Source organism: Cricetulus griseus, chromosome 2 (genome assembly GCF_003668045.3).
Source record: "Cricetulus griseus strain 17A/GY chromosome 2, alternate assembly CriGri-PICRH-1.0, whole genome shotgun sequence".
Lineage (NCBI taxonomy): Eukaryota > Metazoa > Chordata > Mammalia > Rodentia > Cricetidae > Cricetulus > Cricetulus griseus.
In genome coordinates this window covers 132913209-132930447 of record NC_048595.1, presented here as the reverse complement: position 1 = coordinate 132930447, position 17239 = coordinate 132913209, and the positions used below count along the sequence as shown (strand labels likewise).

At 35.4% G+C, this 17239-nt stretch overlaps 1 protein-coding gene across 4 annotated transcripts in view; it reads left to right on the top strand.

The window, feature by feature from the left end:
- Wwp1 (WW domain containing E3 ubiquitin protein ligase 1) overlaps window positions 1–17239 on the top strand; it is a 140544-nt gene that overhangs the window by 66995 nt on the left and 56310 nt on the right. For all 4 annotated transcript variants that reach the window (XM_035439975.1, XM_027403574.2, XM_027403571.2 and 1 more), the window contains exons 12-22: window positions 723–777; window positions 865–949; window positions 1063–1191; window positions 2358–2433; window positions 2533–2604; window positions 5861–5949; window positions 10095–10254; window positions 13295–13428; window positions 13526–13666; window positions 14300–14420; window positions 15564–15668. In XM_035439975.1, coding sequence (XP_035295866.1) covers window positions 723–777; window positions 865–949; window positions 1063–1191; window positions 2358–2433; window positions 2533–2604; window positions 5861–5949; window positions 10095–10254; window positions 13295–13428; window positions 13526–13666; window positions 14300–14420; window positions 15564–15668 — 1167 coding nt within the window. The remainder of the gene's footprint in view (window positions 1–722; window positions 778–864; window positions 950–1062; window positions 1192–2357; window positions 2434–2532; window positions 2605–5860; window positions 5950–10094; window positions 10255–13294; window positions 13429–13525; window positions 13667–14299; window positions 14421–15563; window positions 15669–17239) is intronic.

The following is a 17239-nucleotide window of genomic DNA, read 5'->3' as shown; positions in this document are numbered from 1 at the left end:
TGCCTGCTATTTTGAACATAAAGAGCTTCTACCCTTGGCCTGATTTCCAGAGTCTCTGCCATGAAAGGAAAGGGTAAACTGAAAGGGGAGAGGTTTCCTGTAGCAGGGCCCTTGTACTTAGCAAGCCCCTGCCTATTTGCTTAGCAGTTTAGCAAAGGAAACCCTCCTGCTTCTGCCTCATTGGCTAGAATTGGTCACTTTACTAATCCAGATTCAGTGGACTATTCCTTATGGGCACATTGTTACCTCAAACAAAGCTAGTGATTACATTATCAAGAAAGATAAGATAAAAATGGATATTTAGTGCTGTCTGGTGGCAGTCCTATCAAATATTCATCAAGATGTATACATATTACCATTGAATAATTATTTTGCAGAATAATTATACTATAATGATTTACCTATTTTTGAGCAAATAATATTGTCTCCTTTAAATGGCATAATCTCTATCTCTAATTACCCATCTCCTCTTACTCCTTAAAAAGGACTAGGAAATTAGCTTTTTGATTTTACTACACTATTTTTAAATGATTTACTAATAATTATATCAGCTGGTGGCTGCTCTTCATAATATTTTTGAACATTGTTTCTTGAAATTGTTGTATTCATATTCCTTTATAACATTTTTTAAAAATTCTAAGATATGATTGTTAATTGCTTAGTATATTAGTATACTTCTGGCTAAAACTGCTATCTTATATTGCAACCTCTTTTTCAACCAGGCTTCAATGTTAGCTGCAGAAAATGATCCATATGGACCTTTACCACCAGGATGGGGTAAGCTGATATGGTATTTATAAAAATATGTATAAGGTATATAGGTATCAAATTGTTATTGAATGTTATTCATACTTTATGTTTTAGAAAAAAGAGTGGATTCAACAGACAGAGTTTACTTTGTGAATCATAATACAAAAACAACCCAATGGGAAGACCCCAGAACTCAAGGGTATGTGTATAGTAAAGTCTTAAGTTATTACACATGAGAAGATGGATGGAGTCAGTGGGCTATAAGTACCTGAAACATACCCACCATATGATTGTGATTTTTTTGTCTTACAGCTTACCAAATGAAGAACCCCTGCCAGAAGGCTGGGAAATCAGGTATACTCGGGAAGGTGTTAGGTACTTTGTTGATCATAACACAAGAACAACAACATTCAAAGATCCTCGCAATGGGAAGTCATCTGTGTAAGTGGAAACCCAAACTTCAAAAATATTATGTAGTGAATACAGGAGGTCTAGTCTCTAATGCAGCTTCAAATTTAGAAACAAGCCATGTTCAAGAAAACATGCACAAGTAATATCTACCTATAACTGGTTTTGCTCTATATAATTCCAGAATGGATTTGTGGTATGGCATTTCTTTATTTAATAATATATATTTTGTATATAATAACATTAGCATATATGTGTGTGACAACTACTATATGCCAAAGATTGTTCTAACCATTTTAGACATGTTAGCTCATTTTTATCTTCCCATGACCTTTGAGAGAGAGATTATATTATTATTTTCTTGTTTGTTTTTTTTCTTTTAACAAGGCCCCTTTAAGAAGTTATTAGCCATTTATTTCCTTAAAACACACAATATGTAGTTTACTTTTCATTTTTATCTATTTCCTTCAATGGTACATTATATACAAAACAGCCACTCTTTCCCCATGTTTCTAGGGAGTAATGCTTTCATTGTCTAGAGAATGCCAGGTCCCTGTTAAGTATTTGATAAATTTTCTTGGGTGAATGAACTTCCATGACTGTGACAGCAGAAGACAGCATTTTGTGTTCACTCTACCATGAAAGTTCCTGAATTTCCGTGTATTTTTTGTTAAGACTCTCTCGGCAGGAGAAGCAGGTCTCATTCTCAGCTGACTCTTGTGTCTGCCTCTTTTCTCATTGTCCAGCTTGCTCCAAGAATTACTTATGCTTTGCTTTGTTTTTGTTCAGATCAGGTTTAAGATGAGGTCTAGGTTTTTTTTTTTTTCCTCCTGTTCCTCTTATCTAGAATCCTTGACTTCTTCAGCTTTAAGAATTATCAGAATTCTGCTTATAGTTTATCACACAAAAACAATAGTACAAAAAAAAAAAAAAAAGAATTATCCAACGTTCTTTTTAAGTAGTCTGTAGTAGACTTTAGGCCTTCTATAAACTAAGGGCTTCTCAATAGACCTGTTCCTACTTGGAGTCTCTCTCGTGCATATGTTCTGCTGATGGGACAATCTTCATGACTCAAGCCTCTATTGTCCTAATGAATACACCATTTATCGACTGTAAATAGCTTTCTTTAGTCATACTACAATCTGACGCACACTGTTTCATAATTATATTACAGTGTTATTTGTTATGCTTCTTTTTAGAACTAAAGGTGGTCCACAGATTGCTTACGAACGCAGCTTCAGGTGGAAGCTTGCTCACTTCCGTTACTTGTGCCAGGTACTACAGTGGTAAATAAATCTCATTTATAATAATTTAGTCTGATAGTTATGGAATACATATGCTGTGGCTTACATGCTGTGATATTTTTGTTTTTAGTCTAATGCACTACCCAGTCATGTAAAGATCAATGTGTCCCGACAGACTTTATTTGAAGATTCCTTCCAACAGGTAAGGAAGGTATTATCAAAATGAAACAGTATTACTTGTTTTATTTTATTCTGTGCTTCTAAAGGGAGTTAGAAGCATTTGAGTCTTTAAGCATTTATAATAGCCTTACTTCTTGAGTGATTACATTAGTAATTATGTTAAACTTTATTATGTGATCTAGAGGAGTTATGAGATCTAATATGGAGTTAAAGCATTCATATACATAAAATTAAACTTCACCATGTAATGAGTCATGACTGATGGTTATTGACAATTTTTAATTGCTTTTTCTCTCCTCCTCACAGCATCTCTGTGAGAGATACACCATCATCTCAATTTTATAGATGAAGGTGGGAGAGTAGAACAATGAAGAATTTAGGAGTATCTGGGTGTAGTATCACATGCCTTTAATCTCAGCATTCTAAAATCAGAGACATGTAGATGTCTGTGAATTCCAAGTCACGTAAGTGACATAGTGAGAGTCTGTCTTAAAAACGAGCCAACCAGCAAACAAATAAATAGATAAATGAAATAATTTAGGTGTATTCTTACTAAAATAAAGTTTGAACAGCATTTGGAGTAAGTCTGTTTTCACATCTGTAAAACTTGTGAAAATGCTAACAAATCAAATTGATGGATATTATAGATCCATTTGAATATTCCATTAGTAATTCTTATGTTCATTCTGACCTCTAGACTTTACTGTTTCATCTAGCCTGAGCATGTTGTTTAAAATAACAGTCCCTGGTTTTCTTCCCACATATGGTCATTTTCTAACCATTTCTATTTCATCATTTTCATAGCACTACCCACTCCCTGTATCCCTTACTGGAATGTTTGCTTTGTGAGGACATGGACTAATGGTTTACTTTACCTTTGTCCAGTACCTAGAATAGTGTCTTTCATAGGACAGTTATTCAATAAACACTTATGAATCAATACAATGAAGAAGTCAGGAATTTTTCATGATCTTTCACTCTGTAAAGCATTGACTGTGTACTCAAATATGAGTCTCATTAATTTTTCCATTATTTCTTTTATTTTTAAGATTATAACTAAATCATCTTCTCCTTCCATTTCCTCCCTCCATACTCTCCTGCCTCTTTCTCAAATTTATGGTCTCTGTTTTCACTAATATATATATTCCTAATACATGTAACATGAAAAATAAATGACTCAGAGACTGACATTGGGGTTCAACAGCAAATCAGCTGGCCACCACCTCTCACCTCTATCTCAGTCTGAAAGGGCTGACCCATGCATGAGCTCTTCAAGCCTCCAACTGCTGCTTCTCCTCAGCATGGCTGGAGGATGAATGCCTCTCTGAGACCTTGCTTCTGTCTTTTGTACTTCCCTAATGTTGGGAAGGTATGACTATAATTCCTTTTTAGACTGATTCACTCTTCTGTAGATCTGTTTATCTCTTAATCCTGAGTCCTAGGATTAAAGGTGTATATCACTACCTCCTAGCTTCTGGCTGCTGGGATTAAGGGTGTGTGCAGCTTGTGGCTGAATTTGCTTTCTGAATCCTCAGGCAAGCTTTAATCAGTCATAAACAACATATTGCCACAATACAAGAATGCAGCCTGTTTATTTTGTATAATGTTATTGGTATGTATATGTTTTTATGACTGACCATATGGTATTAAATAGCCAATTGGTGTGCTCTTCTCTAGGGAAGACTATTTCTCCCGCTCTCAGCATTCCTTAGTTCTTTATATAGGTCTGAGGCCTTGAGAACCTTCACTGTCCATATTAGCATGTCCCTTGGTGTCCTCCTTGTTCTAACTCATGGCTAGGCACTCATGGTTTGAGACTTTGTGGATGTAGCTTCTAACATTTCTAGGAGAAACAATTTCACAACAAACTCCCTGATCCTTTGACTCTTAAAATCTTTCTGACCCCTTTTCTGAAATCTTCTCTGTGCCTTAGGTGTGGAAGTTGTTTTGTAGATATATCAGTTGGGACTGGGCTCCACAACTCTACATTTTATTTGGTTGTGTTCTGTAATAGTCTCTGTTGCAAAGAGAACATTTCTTTGATGAAGGGTGAGAACTACACTTATCTGTGGGTGTTAGGACAAATATTTATAATGTAGTTAGAGATTATGCTGGTTTAGTGAAGAGCTTCTCTTCCAGAATCTATGACTTCACTAGTGCTGGGTAGTTGGGTAGGTTTCTAGTATCAGGCATGATATCTCTCTCATTGAGGCAGTCTTAGGTCCAATTACAGAACTGTTGGTTACCATCAGTTTGCCACTACTAGCACCCTATGGTTTATTGTGCCTTGCTGGTTGCTAATTTTTTTTGTATGTTTTGTTTTATACTGGTTAAAATGGAATAGTAATACAGAAGTTTTAGAGACATTTATATCATATCCTCATTTTACTAGCTGTTGATAAAGCCTTAGAAAAGATAGCCATTGTAGCCATTATCACAACTGCTTTTGTGTGTGAGTGACTAATTCTGAACCAAACAATTGTGTCAAGTGTCCAAGTGTGTTTTTACAAATGGTTTGTTCAGAGCTGTATTTGAATTGCTTTTAGCAACTGTTTATCTAATTTCATGTTAGTTATTGTCTTACTTTTCCTGTCTTGAGTCTGTTCAAATATGAGGTTAAGCCCATAATTGCTTCCTAGGGATTCCTATTAGTGAGCTGTGTTTGGACCCAGACCTGCCAATCTTGGCTGCGGCTCTGATGGGTGATAGTAGATATAAATTTTTATCCCCAAGAAACTTACAGATTCTGAAAATTATTTTGATCTTATTTTAAGACATGCTGTTATATGTATATAATACACACACACACACACACACACACACACACACACACACATATCATTGTGTGAGAGTTACAGTTGAATTTCTATCCTCTTGAGAGTTAGAAGAGAGTTGATGTAGGTGGAACTCAAAAAGTCCTTTCAGCTTACAGAATTGCTGTGGAGAAAAGCTTACCCGTCACATGTTGAAGTAGTATAAAACTCAAGGAGGGGAAGGAGAGAAAATGAAATCTAAATTGTCCTCTTCTACCACTAACTCTAAGTAGAACTGTTTAACAGTAGAAGGGGGAAGAGTATATGAAAGTGAGTCAGGGAAAACTTGAAGGATTATCTGTTTTTAGCTGGGTTATGGAACAAAGCAGATGAGCTGCAGAATTAAATAAGAGATATTGAAATGTGTACTTTTGAAAATACAGATTAAATTTAAATTGAATTATTTTGGAGGTAACTTATACAGTGTAAAAATGCTTAAATATTCACATTTTTGTCTTTAATTAGATCATGGCATTAAAACCATATGACTTAAGGAGGCGATTATATGTAATATTTAGAGGAGAAGAAGGCCTTGATTATGGTGGCCTTGCAAGGTAAAGTTAAAAAGTTACTGCTTTGTAATAAGTCTGTTTTGTCATCTGCAGTAGAGGTATTCTTTAAAAGATATATGGATATATTAATTTACTTTTTTCATTAGCAACCAGGGTTATTTTGGGTAACCATTATTTCAACTTTTTTGCTTATGTATATATGTATGGTATGTTTGTATGTGCACTTGCATGAGTATGGTACACATATGTGTACGTGAGTGAATGTTATCTAGGTCTGTGTGCAGATAGATATATGTGGAGGCCTGAGGGTGACATGTGGTGTCTTCCTCTATCACTTTCTACCTTATATGTTAAGGCATGGTCTTTTGCTGAATCTAGAGCTCAACATTTGAGCTGGTATGATTAGCTGGCCTTTGCTGGGATTTCCTATCTCCATATGCCAAGTGCTGGGATTACAGGTGGGTCACCATGACCACATGCCCAGAACACATGGGTTCTGAGGACCAGAGTACTCAGAGTATTCTGCCTTCATGGCAAGTGCTTTATGCACTGAGCCATCGCAGGGTCCCACTATTACAATTACTCTTCTGTACATACCAAAGTTTTTACCAGATGGCTGTATAATATTCTACATATGAGTGTAGCATAATTAATGGGTTTACGGAAGGTTATTTAATATTTTGCTATTTTAACATTGCATATCACTTTTATTTGTGCTTTTGCTCTGATCTGATTTTATTTGGAAAATGAAATTTTCTGCTTTTATTGAAAAGTTAACAGTGTTGTTAAGAGATACCTGTGAAGTGGTTAATGTAAATCCTTTTTTTTTCCTCCCTTAATTGCTTCACACAAATCTAAATTGGCATTTTTTTTAAGTTTAACAGTTTCATTAAGTATTCCTAAGAATTCAGATTTTCATACACTTTCACAAAATGAGAAAATCACAATTTAAGTATAGCTGACAGAAGTGAAGAACCAGGTCACAACTGGTAGAAGTAGATACATAGTATTGCTGTGAGTTTGTCAGTGTTTCTGTTAGCCTCTTTCTTTATCCAAAACATTATTGATGTTTTCAGTAAGTACCTCTATCCAGAAAATATTCATATTATGTGTATTGTGAATGACTTTTTCTCAGTTTCAGAAATGCCCAGACATTGAAAAGAAAGGTACATCTTAGAAAAGAAAGAACATATTTTTTCCTCAGTGTCTGACATGATAACATTCATATTCTTTTGTGAACTATTGTTTGTCTTAAATGGTTCCAGTTCTGTGTTTGGACAGTTTAAATGCATGTAATGGGTTCTTGTGTATCATTGTTTTGTTACTCCTAACTTTTGATTTGATCATGCATTGATTGGTTAGACTCATTGAAGAGTACTTATTCAAGAGTTCATGGGGGATATATTCCTGTAGTTGTTACATATTTGGAAGTGTTTTCCTTGTTGGTTTTATAAACAACAACCTCACTAGAAAGACATTTCTTGTACAATATTATCTTTCCAGTATTTTTAGGTATCACTTCACTGTTGATTTAGCATGGAATGTGAGCACTAGGTAGTATGAGGCCAAACCATTGTCAGAAAATTTCCCTGGGTGTCACACTGTCCTTTAAAGTACACTAGTTTCATTGCAGAGTTTTGTTTGTTAGTTTGTTTTGTTTTGTTTTGGGTTTGTTTTGTTTTTTAAGACAGGGTTTGTCTGGGTAGCCCTGACTGTCCTAGAACTCACTCTCTAGACCAATCTGGCCTTGAACTCACAGAGATCTACCTGCTTCTCCCCCCCTTCAGAGGGCTGGGATTAAAGGTGTGCACCACCACACCTGGCATTTGGTCTTTTTTAAAGGAACATTAAGAACTTTAATTTCAGGGAAGTTTTCTTCTATTTTATCTTTGAATTTTTTTTTCTGTTCTATTTGTTCTTTTCTTTCTTCAGGAACATCAATCATGGGTATGTGGAATCTCCTTTGTCAGTCTTATGTGTCTATCATCTTTTTCTCTTACGTGTCTGTCATCTTATCATTTGATCCTAGTGCTTTTCCTATTTTGGTTTTCTGAAACCTGTCTTCATGTCACCATTTGCAGAATTACCCTATGCTTTGCTGCTTCTCATGTGATTTTTCTTCATTTGCTGTTTTACTGTTTTTTTCATTGTCTTCTCTAGGCCATGCTAGCTCTTACGTGTTGGGTCATGATTCTTTCAGCCTCATGTGTCTAGTTTGAGAGTGCAGAGCTGAGCTTGTGTTGAAAAAGTCAATTCTGCCTCTTGCTAGTTAGGAAACTTCTCTTTTGTGTTGGTATTAGGGTAAAGGCTTTTCATCATGTATCCATTCTTCTTTTGGATCAATATAGTTTTTTTTTTTTTTTCCTGGTTTGCTGCTTTTTAAAAGTGATCTGAAGCAGTTGGAAATTTAATCGTGTGTGTGTGTGTGTGTGTGTGTGTGTGTGTGTGTGTGTGTGTGTGTGTGTGTATCCATGCACAATTCTTACTAGATTTACTTATCTTACTTTAGCCCAACCACAAAGTGAAGTTACTTGGTTTACTTAGTATTCTGAGTCTGAATTTAATTCTATGAATTGATAGTAATTCATAGTTGTTTTGTTTAGCAATTGTCTTCTGTATCCTTCAGGTACTTACAGGGAATGTTTTAAAAGCTCTATTAAGCATTTAACAAAATAAGAGGCCATAGGAACCAGCATAGAGGTGACCTGTGATGACTTAAAAACTTTCAAATTACTTGATAGTATCACACAAATTATCAGATTGAGATGAAGAATTAAAATTATGTTTTTTCTTGAGATAAATGTGGTAATGGCTTTAATCCCAGCACTCAGGAGACAAAGGCAGACAGATTTCATTTGAGGTCAGCCTGCTTTGCCTAGCAAATTTCAGGCCAATCTCAAGGTACGAAAACAAAGAACAACAACCATTACAACAACAACAACAATTCTGGCTTTTCTTTATCAACAGTATACTAAAATTTCTGCTTTTCCTGGCACTGAATGGCTGAGTCCTTTAAGATAGTGTGCACTCATTACAGTAGATAGTACCCACCACTGTCTACTACCACCATTGTATGAAGACTGTGTTATTGTACCTAGAAGTTTTTTTTCCCTAAAGCCAATAATATTTATTATCAGGTTTATAATGAAGAATAGGGATTGTGGCAAGGCAAAGCCCCATGAACTCACACTGATCATAGTAAATATTTGAGTTTGGAATCGCGCTTTAGAACATTTTGTAAATGTTTATTTTGTGTTAAAAAGTATTAAAGTGAAACAAAATAGGCAGTTAAAAGTTAGTAAGCACATAGCACATTTAAAGATTTCACTTTTTAATTTTTTGCATCATTTGAATATATTTGTTCTGTAAAAGGCAGATATTCCAGCCCTTAGGAGAGCCTGTGGCAGGAAGATTGTTACCGACTAAAAGCCAACCTGGACTTTGTATCCAGACTAGCCTGAGCTGTGAAGTAAGATCTTAACTCAAAAACAAAAACATCACCTCACTGTTTTATAGCAGCAGTATTATATGCTTCAATGTCACTATCAAATGTTTCCTAGAACCTGTAATGGAGGATCAGAGTATAGCTCAGTGCTTTATCCATTGCTTAGCATACATGAAGCCCTAGATTCCATTTCCAGCATCAACAAAATTTAAAAAACCCAAAACATAACAAAAAGCTTGTTAAATATATATTATAGAATGCCTATAAGAGTTAATACTGAAAATATATAGACATGGCTTTTGCCTTAGAGGTTAATATGCATAAAAATATATTTTCTGATTGTTATTGCACAATGAATGCAATGACAGATATGTATTATACTCTTAAGTTGCTTCAAAAATTGCTAAGATCGGATTGAATTGTGAGTTGAGAAAAACTGTACTCTACATAAGTTGAATTGAAGTTGAGGAAAGATAGTCAAATAAGTTTGATGTAGAAAAGAACAGATCCATGGGGAACCATGAGTTTGCAGTTTGATAGCTCAAAACTAGCAGAGGCTTTGAAAGGAAAACCAGATGGAGGAATGCTAAGAAATGAGTAGGTGTGTGTGTGTGTGTGTATGTGTGTGCACGCATGTATGTGTGTGCATGCACACATTTATTTACTTATTGATATGTTTAAGACCATTAAAAATCCACATATATGTGAATACTAAAAGTAATCTTGACTTATTTTCTTATAGAGAATGGTTTTTCTTGCTTTCCCATGAAGTATTGAACCCAATGTATTGCTTATTTGAGTATGCAGGCAAGAATAACTATTGTTTACAGATAAATCCAGCATCAACCATAAATCCTGATCATCTTTCATACTTCTGTTTTATTGGTCGCTTTATTGCAATGGTGAGTTCCTAACTTTCTGTTATTTTATTTCCGTGTTTCTTAGTTCAGAAGTGTTCTAGGGGCTAGGGAGATACCTAAATGGGTAAATTTCTTGCCAAGCAGGCTCAAGGACAACAGTTCAGACTTCAGTGGTCTGTTTATAATTCCAATACTCAGAAGACAATACTCGATCCTCAGAGCAAGCTGGCAAGGTAAATTTGCTGAAACTGCAAGTTTCAGGTTTGATTGAGAGAGTCAGTGTCAGTATTGTGGTGAATAATTTAGGAAGACTCACCATCAGCCTTGAGCCTTCACACACATGTGCGTACCACATACCCAGACATGTGCAAAAAAGTGCATTGTATAAAAATCTTTTGAAAGAGACTTTATAAGTTCCTTGAATGCTTACGGGTAATTCTCAGTTGTTGGGGAAGTGTCAGATGTCTCAGTAGTGGAGCCACCAGTAAACTTTCCTTTCTTAAGTAAACAGTATTTCACTCTTGCTCATTCAAGCAACCCAGATAAGTTACAATGGGATGTGTGTGCTTAAACACACATACACATACACACTAAGGTGGAGGGGGAATGATTTGTTGGGAAGAAGAAAAGTTCATTGGGGGGGGGATGCCATGATGGGAATACAATTAAAGATAGAGATTATATGTATGGATGAAATTTAGAAAGAATAAATAAAATTTGTCAAAAAGTAATAGCCTTGTTACTCACTTTGTGTGGAGGAAAAGGGAGTTGTATATATAGTTATTTAGCCAAAGGAAAACCTGAGTTTCTGATTAAGTACACCTAAATTAGTGCTTTTAGAATTTTCAGAGCTTTCCAGTTGCCCTTGTGAATTTTTGTATTTTGAGTGGTGTTTGTAATTTTTATACTACATTATCTACTGATTTGTTTAGCAAGGATTTGCTGAGAGTCTAAAGTAATTCCATGCCAATTTCTAGGCAGTGGGTATTAAAGAATAACAAAACAGAATGTAAAGTTCCTACTATTGGAAATCAAATTCTATAAAGCGGGAGCCAGGGGGTGTTACTTTTTCATATAATGCATTAAAGGATACCTTTGAAGGTTGTACATGAATGAAAACATGAAGAAGGCAAGAGACTGCATCCTTCAAGAAGAGAACTTAGGGCTCATGGAATAGCAGGAAAGGCTACAGGATTTAGAAATGCCTCATTAGTTGAAAAAACATGGTTAGGGCAAAGTATATGTGGTGAGGAGTGAGATTAAGAAATGCCATGTAGGACTTTTAGGAAAGTCATATATATACAAGTTTTGAGTGGGTCCTTTAGTGTCATGAGTTAAGGAACACCAACAAAAAGTCCTTTAACTATGCACAGAGGAAAGCAAAGGTAGAGACATAAAGACCACTTATAGAGGTAACAGTGAGGGCTCATAGTGATTTTGGATCTAAATAGTATAGTAATAGATGTGAGAAGTGGTTTGGATTCAAGATATATTCAGAAATTAGAAAAACCTAGGTTTTCTGGGAGATTAGTGGTAAGACATAAGAGTAAAGTGAGGCCCCAAAATGCATGGCCTGTACATTGGCTTGAAATTGTCGTTTCCTAAGATAAGGCTTTGGTGGCAAGAACAAATAAATACTGGAAGTAAGGAAAATCAAGAATGTTGGATTTCTTTTCCATTCAGGATAGGTATGGCATCCAGTGGAGGTATAGATCAGATAGGTATCCAAATCTGGCAACGGGGAGATATCCAGGTTAGAAAGAGGCATTTGAGGTTGTAAACATGTAGAAAATATCTAAAGTTCATGGTTGTGTGAAGGAATAATGTGGATAGGGGACTTTAGGGATAATTATAAACTGAGGAGATGAAAAGGAGTAAAAAACTTAAACAAATAAAACTACTTGAAATTAGTAAGTGATTTCTAGAAGAAAATGGAACGAGGTGTTTTCCAAAGACACGATGGTTAATCCTTTCATATGTTACTGATGGATCTTGCATCAATCATTTAGCAAGGTGAAAAATGTTTGTAAGTGGTAGGATGGAAAGATTGGTGTGTATTCAAACTAAATATTAGCATCTGCTTTAGAAAAGTTTGTAGTAAGGTATCATAGAGAATTTGATGCCAGGGAGTAGTATTTTGTTATTGTATCTTGGGCAGATACAATAACTGCTGCCTCAACCTCCCGAGTGCTGGGATTATAGCCATGTGCCATCAAGCCCAGCTGAGAACAAAGAATTTGCTGAAGTCAATAATACAAGGAGTATAGGAGCAATGATCTTGAATAAAAGGGAGAATTCTGTACTGCTCACAAAAGTAATAGAAAGGTAGTGGTGAGCAGATTGGGTGGACTGCACCAAAGCTTTCCTGATTGCTGTTTGCTGTGTGCAGTAAGTATAGTATTTGAGGACAGAGGCACATTGGTGAATGAATAGTCGTCTGACACAGGGAAACTCAGAATAGTAAAGAAATAATGCTTCCTGTGATGTTGCTGGGCACTACTAGCTTGCTTGATAGCATGTTCTACCAAGTTACAGGCAGAGTAAATTTTAAGTTGATTTTTATTTAGGCATGGGATTGCGTTCGAAATACAGTGGGAGGGGTGATTTCAATGACTTGGTGACTGAATATAAACTGAATAAGGGGCTGAGGGCCAATATAATTGATTCAGTGAGTGGTTTTAGATATCCATAGGATCAAAAATCACTGATGCTTCTTCTTATATTGGTGCTGTACGTATGCATGAAGACATGGAGATCCTGCAGATAGGAAAGAAATGGAAAGTGGTTCATGGGGCTTTTCATTTCTGTGTCGAATTAAGTTAATTATTAAAAAATATATTAAAAAGTAGGGGAGGTTGGTAATTAAGTCCCATATTATATGTAGTTTTGATTGTACATTATATATTTGACCTGTGAAATAAATTTTTATTCTAATTTGCTTTGCATTTTGTATTTTAATTTTCACAATTTATACCATTGAGTAATGCTTTTTAAAATGTAAAGTCTCTTGACTTCTGTTTTATTATTGTGCTTTAAAGAATATTTTGTCATTTTAACTAAAATGTTTTGTTTTTTCCAACAGGCACTATTCCATGGAAAGTTTATTGACACTGGCTTCTCTTTACCATTCTACAAGCGTATGCTAAGTAAAAAACTTACTATTAAGGATTTGGAATCTATTGACACTGAATTTTATAACTCCCTTATCTGGATAAGGTTTGAAGATTTCTTTTTCATTGAGGTATTTACTTGAAGCTCATTTATATACTTTGTTTATATGCATACTCAAATGTTATTTTTATTTTTTATCCAGAGACAACAACATTGAAGAATGTGGCTTAGAAATGTATTTTTCTGTTGACATGGAGATTCTAGGAAAAGTTACTTCACATGATCTGAAATTGGGAGGTTCCAATATCCTGGTGACTGAAGAAAACAAGGATGAATATATTGGGTAGGTTTATAGAGCTGATTGGACTCAGTCTGTAGAATTTATGGAGTCTAAATGGAAATCTATATGTCTACCCTTAATTTTATTAGTTTTTACCCTTTGGGAAATTCTCTTTGTAAAATGACTTTGATGGATTTCTTCTATTTTATAGACGACTTTAAGGACCACTGATAGTAGTTCTGTAAATGTGAGTCCATATAGGCCTGAGTCATTTTCTTAGAAAATGCTTTATTACTGCTTTGATCTCACTATTTTCTATAGATCTATTTGCTTATATACTTTTCATGTAATTGTGGTAGATAATACGTGTCTGTCAAGAAATATATCATTTCTTAAGGATTTTCATTTTATGGGAGAGATATATGGTAGGGTTTGGATGGAAGAAAGGGATGGGAGAAATGTTACAATTAAACTATAATCTCAGATAAATAAAAGTAACTAAAAAAGAATGAATTTGTTTATGGAAAATCATGTTAACTCTAAAATCACAAAAATGCATGCATAGATACTTGTTGTGTGCATATATTTGGGGAGTATATTTTGAAAAAGAGAAAGAATTTAAGGCTTTCTTAGTGTTTTTGTCCCTTAGCTTCATATATAAATGACCTATTTTTCCAATACTGTCTTTATTTGCAGCTTAATGACAGAATGGCGTTTTTCTCGAGGAGTACAAGAACAGACCAAAGCTTTCCTTGATGGGTTTAATGAAGTTGTTCCCCTTCAGTGGCTACAATACTTTGATGAAAAAGAATTGGAGGTTGGGCTCTTTTGTTATTTGATAGCAAGAAATGCTGATGTGGGAATGGGTGGACTTTGTATCCCTGTGTGCCACCTCTCATACCCCCACAACTCAACTCACCTCACCTCTCCTCTCCAGGTTCAGTGTTGTTTGTTCCTTTGTTTAAGATAGGGTCTGCTTCTGCTCAGACTGGCCTGGCAATCCTGATCTTCCTGCTTCAACCTTCATAGTCTTCACGTGCCAGCAGTGCTCCACCATGTTTTATGATTTTATACTACGTCCACACATTTTAGTATCATATTGATTTTTCTTCAATGTGGTATATTTCAAATGTACACGTCTTGATTAATGGCATCCAAACAGACCTCGAAACAGATCATGGCATGCATTGTCAAATTATTTTCAGTGGAAAAAAGGGAAAGCCTTTTCAACAAATAATGTTGAAACAATTGGATATCCATTTGAAAGAAAGTTAACTTTGGCCCCTTTGCCCATAAACAAAGATTAATTTTAGATGAATATTAAGTATAAACATGAAAGCCTAAAATAAAACAAGAGAATAGTAACCTAAATGAAATTTCACTTTGGATAATGTTGGCAATTTCTCAGGTTATACTGTTAAATGTTTGTCTTCCTCATGCTCTAGCAAATCATCCATTAGGTGTTTACTATGGAAATGAAATACATGTTTATACAAATACTTGCATGTAAATATAAATATTCATGATATAGGTAGAAATTGCTTACAATTCTTTTTTTTTAATACTGTAAAGAAAACAGCCTGACTTCATTAACAGTAAAAATTCTGTTCTTTAAAAGATACCATTAAGGAAATACAAAGGCTAAGCTTGGTGGCAGATACATATAGTTACAGCACTGGGAGGATTGGCTAAGGATGCCATTAGTTTTAGGTCTATAGGCTAGACAGGTATAGGTGGTGAGTTCCAGAGCCTCCCTCCCCCCTCCCACCTCAGGACTACATAGGGAGACCCTGCCTCAGAAAGGAGGGAAAGGAGAACACCAATGCTGGCAGAAACTACCATGACCAACTATTCTACCTAGAATATATTTCAGAAACTTCTAGAAATAATAAAAAGACAAACAACCCCCCCCCCATTCCTCCTAGTCTTTATTGTGGCTGATGCCATGCTTCTTCCCCAGGTTATGCTGTGTGGCATGCAAGAGGTTGACTTGGCAGACTGGCAGAGAAATACTGTTTACCGACATTATACAAGAAACAGCAAGCAAATTATTTGGTTTTGGCAGGTATTTGCTTTATCTTTTTGAGATAAATCATTTGAAGAAAATGTTTTCTCATAAAAAGTAGTCTCAAAGTAATTTATTATTTTTAAAACTGCTTTTGGATCTATGTTTTAGCCTTCCAATTATTTCACTATTTTCTAGATGGAGTTATGAGTAGTCTTTAGTGGTTTCACAAGTATTCTACAAATTTTGCATGTCTCCAGAAGAAGTGAGGGAGAGTGGGGTTTTGTTGGGCTGATTTTAGATTTGCTGTGGCTGTATATTGGGATAGAATCTGCCTGAATAGTTCAGGCTGGTCTTGAATTTGCTTTCATCTTGCATCAGCTTATCCAATGCTAGGATTACAGGCATCTTCCACCACTTCCAGCCAAGTGTATGTTTTTAATAAGGTCAATGTGGTCAATGTGAGTATTTAGTTCTTCTAAGTAATTGTGATAATTCAGACAGTAATACGCTAGAATAACTATTTTTTGTTACTGTGTTTTGGCTTTAACTGTGATCAGGTAGGTCTCAGAACATCCAAGGACATCACACTAATATTTAAGCACTTTTTTTTTTTTTTTTTTTTTCAAGACAGCATTTCTCTGTGTTGCTCTGGCTGTCCTGGAACTCACTCTGTAGACCAGGCTGGCCTCAAACTCACATAGATCCACCTACCTCTGCCTTTTGAGTTCTGGGATTAAAGGTGTATGTCAACACAGCCCAGCTATTTAAGTACATTTTAAGAGACATTTTGTTTTGCTTTGTTTTCTGTGTAGAAGATTTTAAATCTCTAATCCTGGGATATTCATTCCATAAGTATTTTACTAACTACAACTCATCTGAGTAACTTAATGGTTAGACTTCTGATAATTTTCACACTCTGGTGAAAAGCTGGGTTTTATATTATCATGGAGAGATTCTCCAAAAGGTATATCTTTTTATAAGAATGATTCCCATTAGTTCATTGCATAATATTTTAATGTGTGGACCCTCTGGGAACCTGACTTAAATATTCATCATATACAAAATGGCATACACCAAAGTGCTTAATGCAGTAATTTTTTTATGCTAACAGAACTCAAATGTCTACTAGGAGAGGATTGAGTGAGCTATAACACTTACTTTTTGTATGTATATTCTACAGCATATGAATATACCATCTGTGAGAGGTAGGAAGGGAGGGGAAGAGAATAGGAAGAGAGCTCAGTAGTTGGAGGCCACACTGAGAAATCTTAAAAAACTAGTGTCTCTTGCTCCTGTTTACACAGGAGGAGTCTGCTTTCAAGCTGGACTACAGAACTACATATATATACTAGGCAGTATGCACAGCTGTTCCCTTTTGCACCTTTTGCTATCTCTTTGCTCTTTAAAGACCTTCCATTTGGACATATGGATCTAGGAGCTAGATAAAATGGTGAGGTTTATGTCAGAGCTGGTAATAAAATGTGTTTCCCACATCTTGATGGTGTTGTGGCATTTGAATCCATTAGTTGAAACCCAATACTTAGACTCAATTCAGGTTTGGAGATTATTCTTATTGCTAGCAGAAGGACAAATAGCCTTAGAGCTAAACAGCATGCCATGCAGATGAG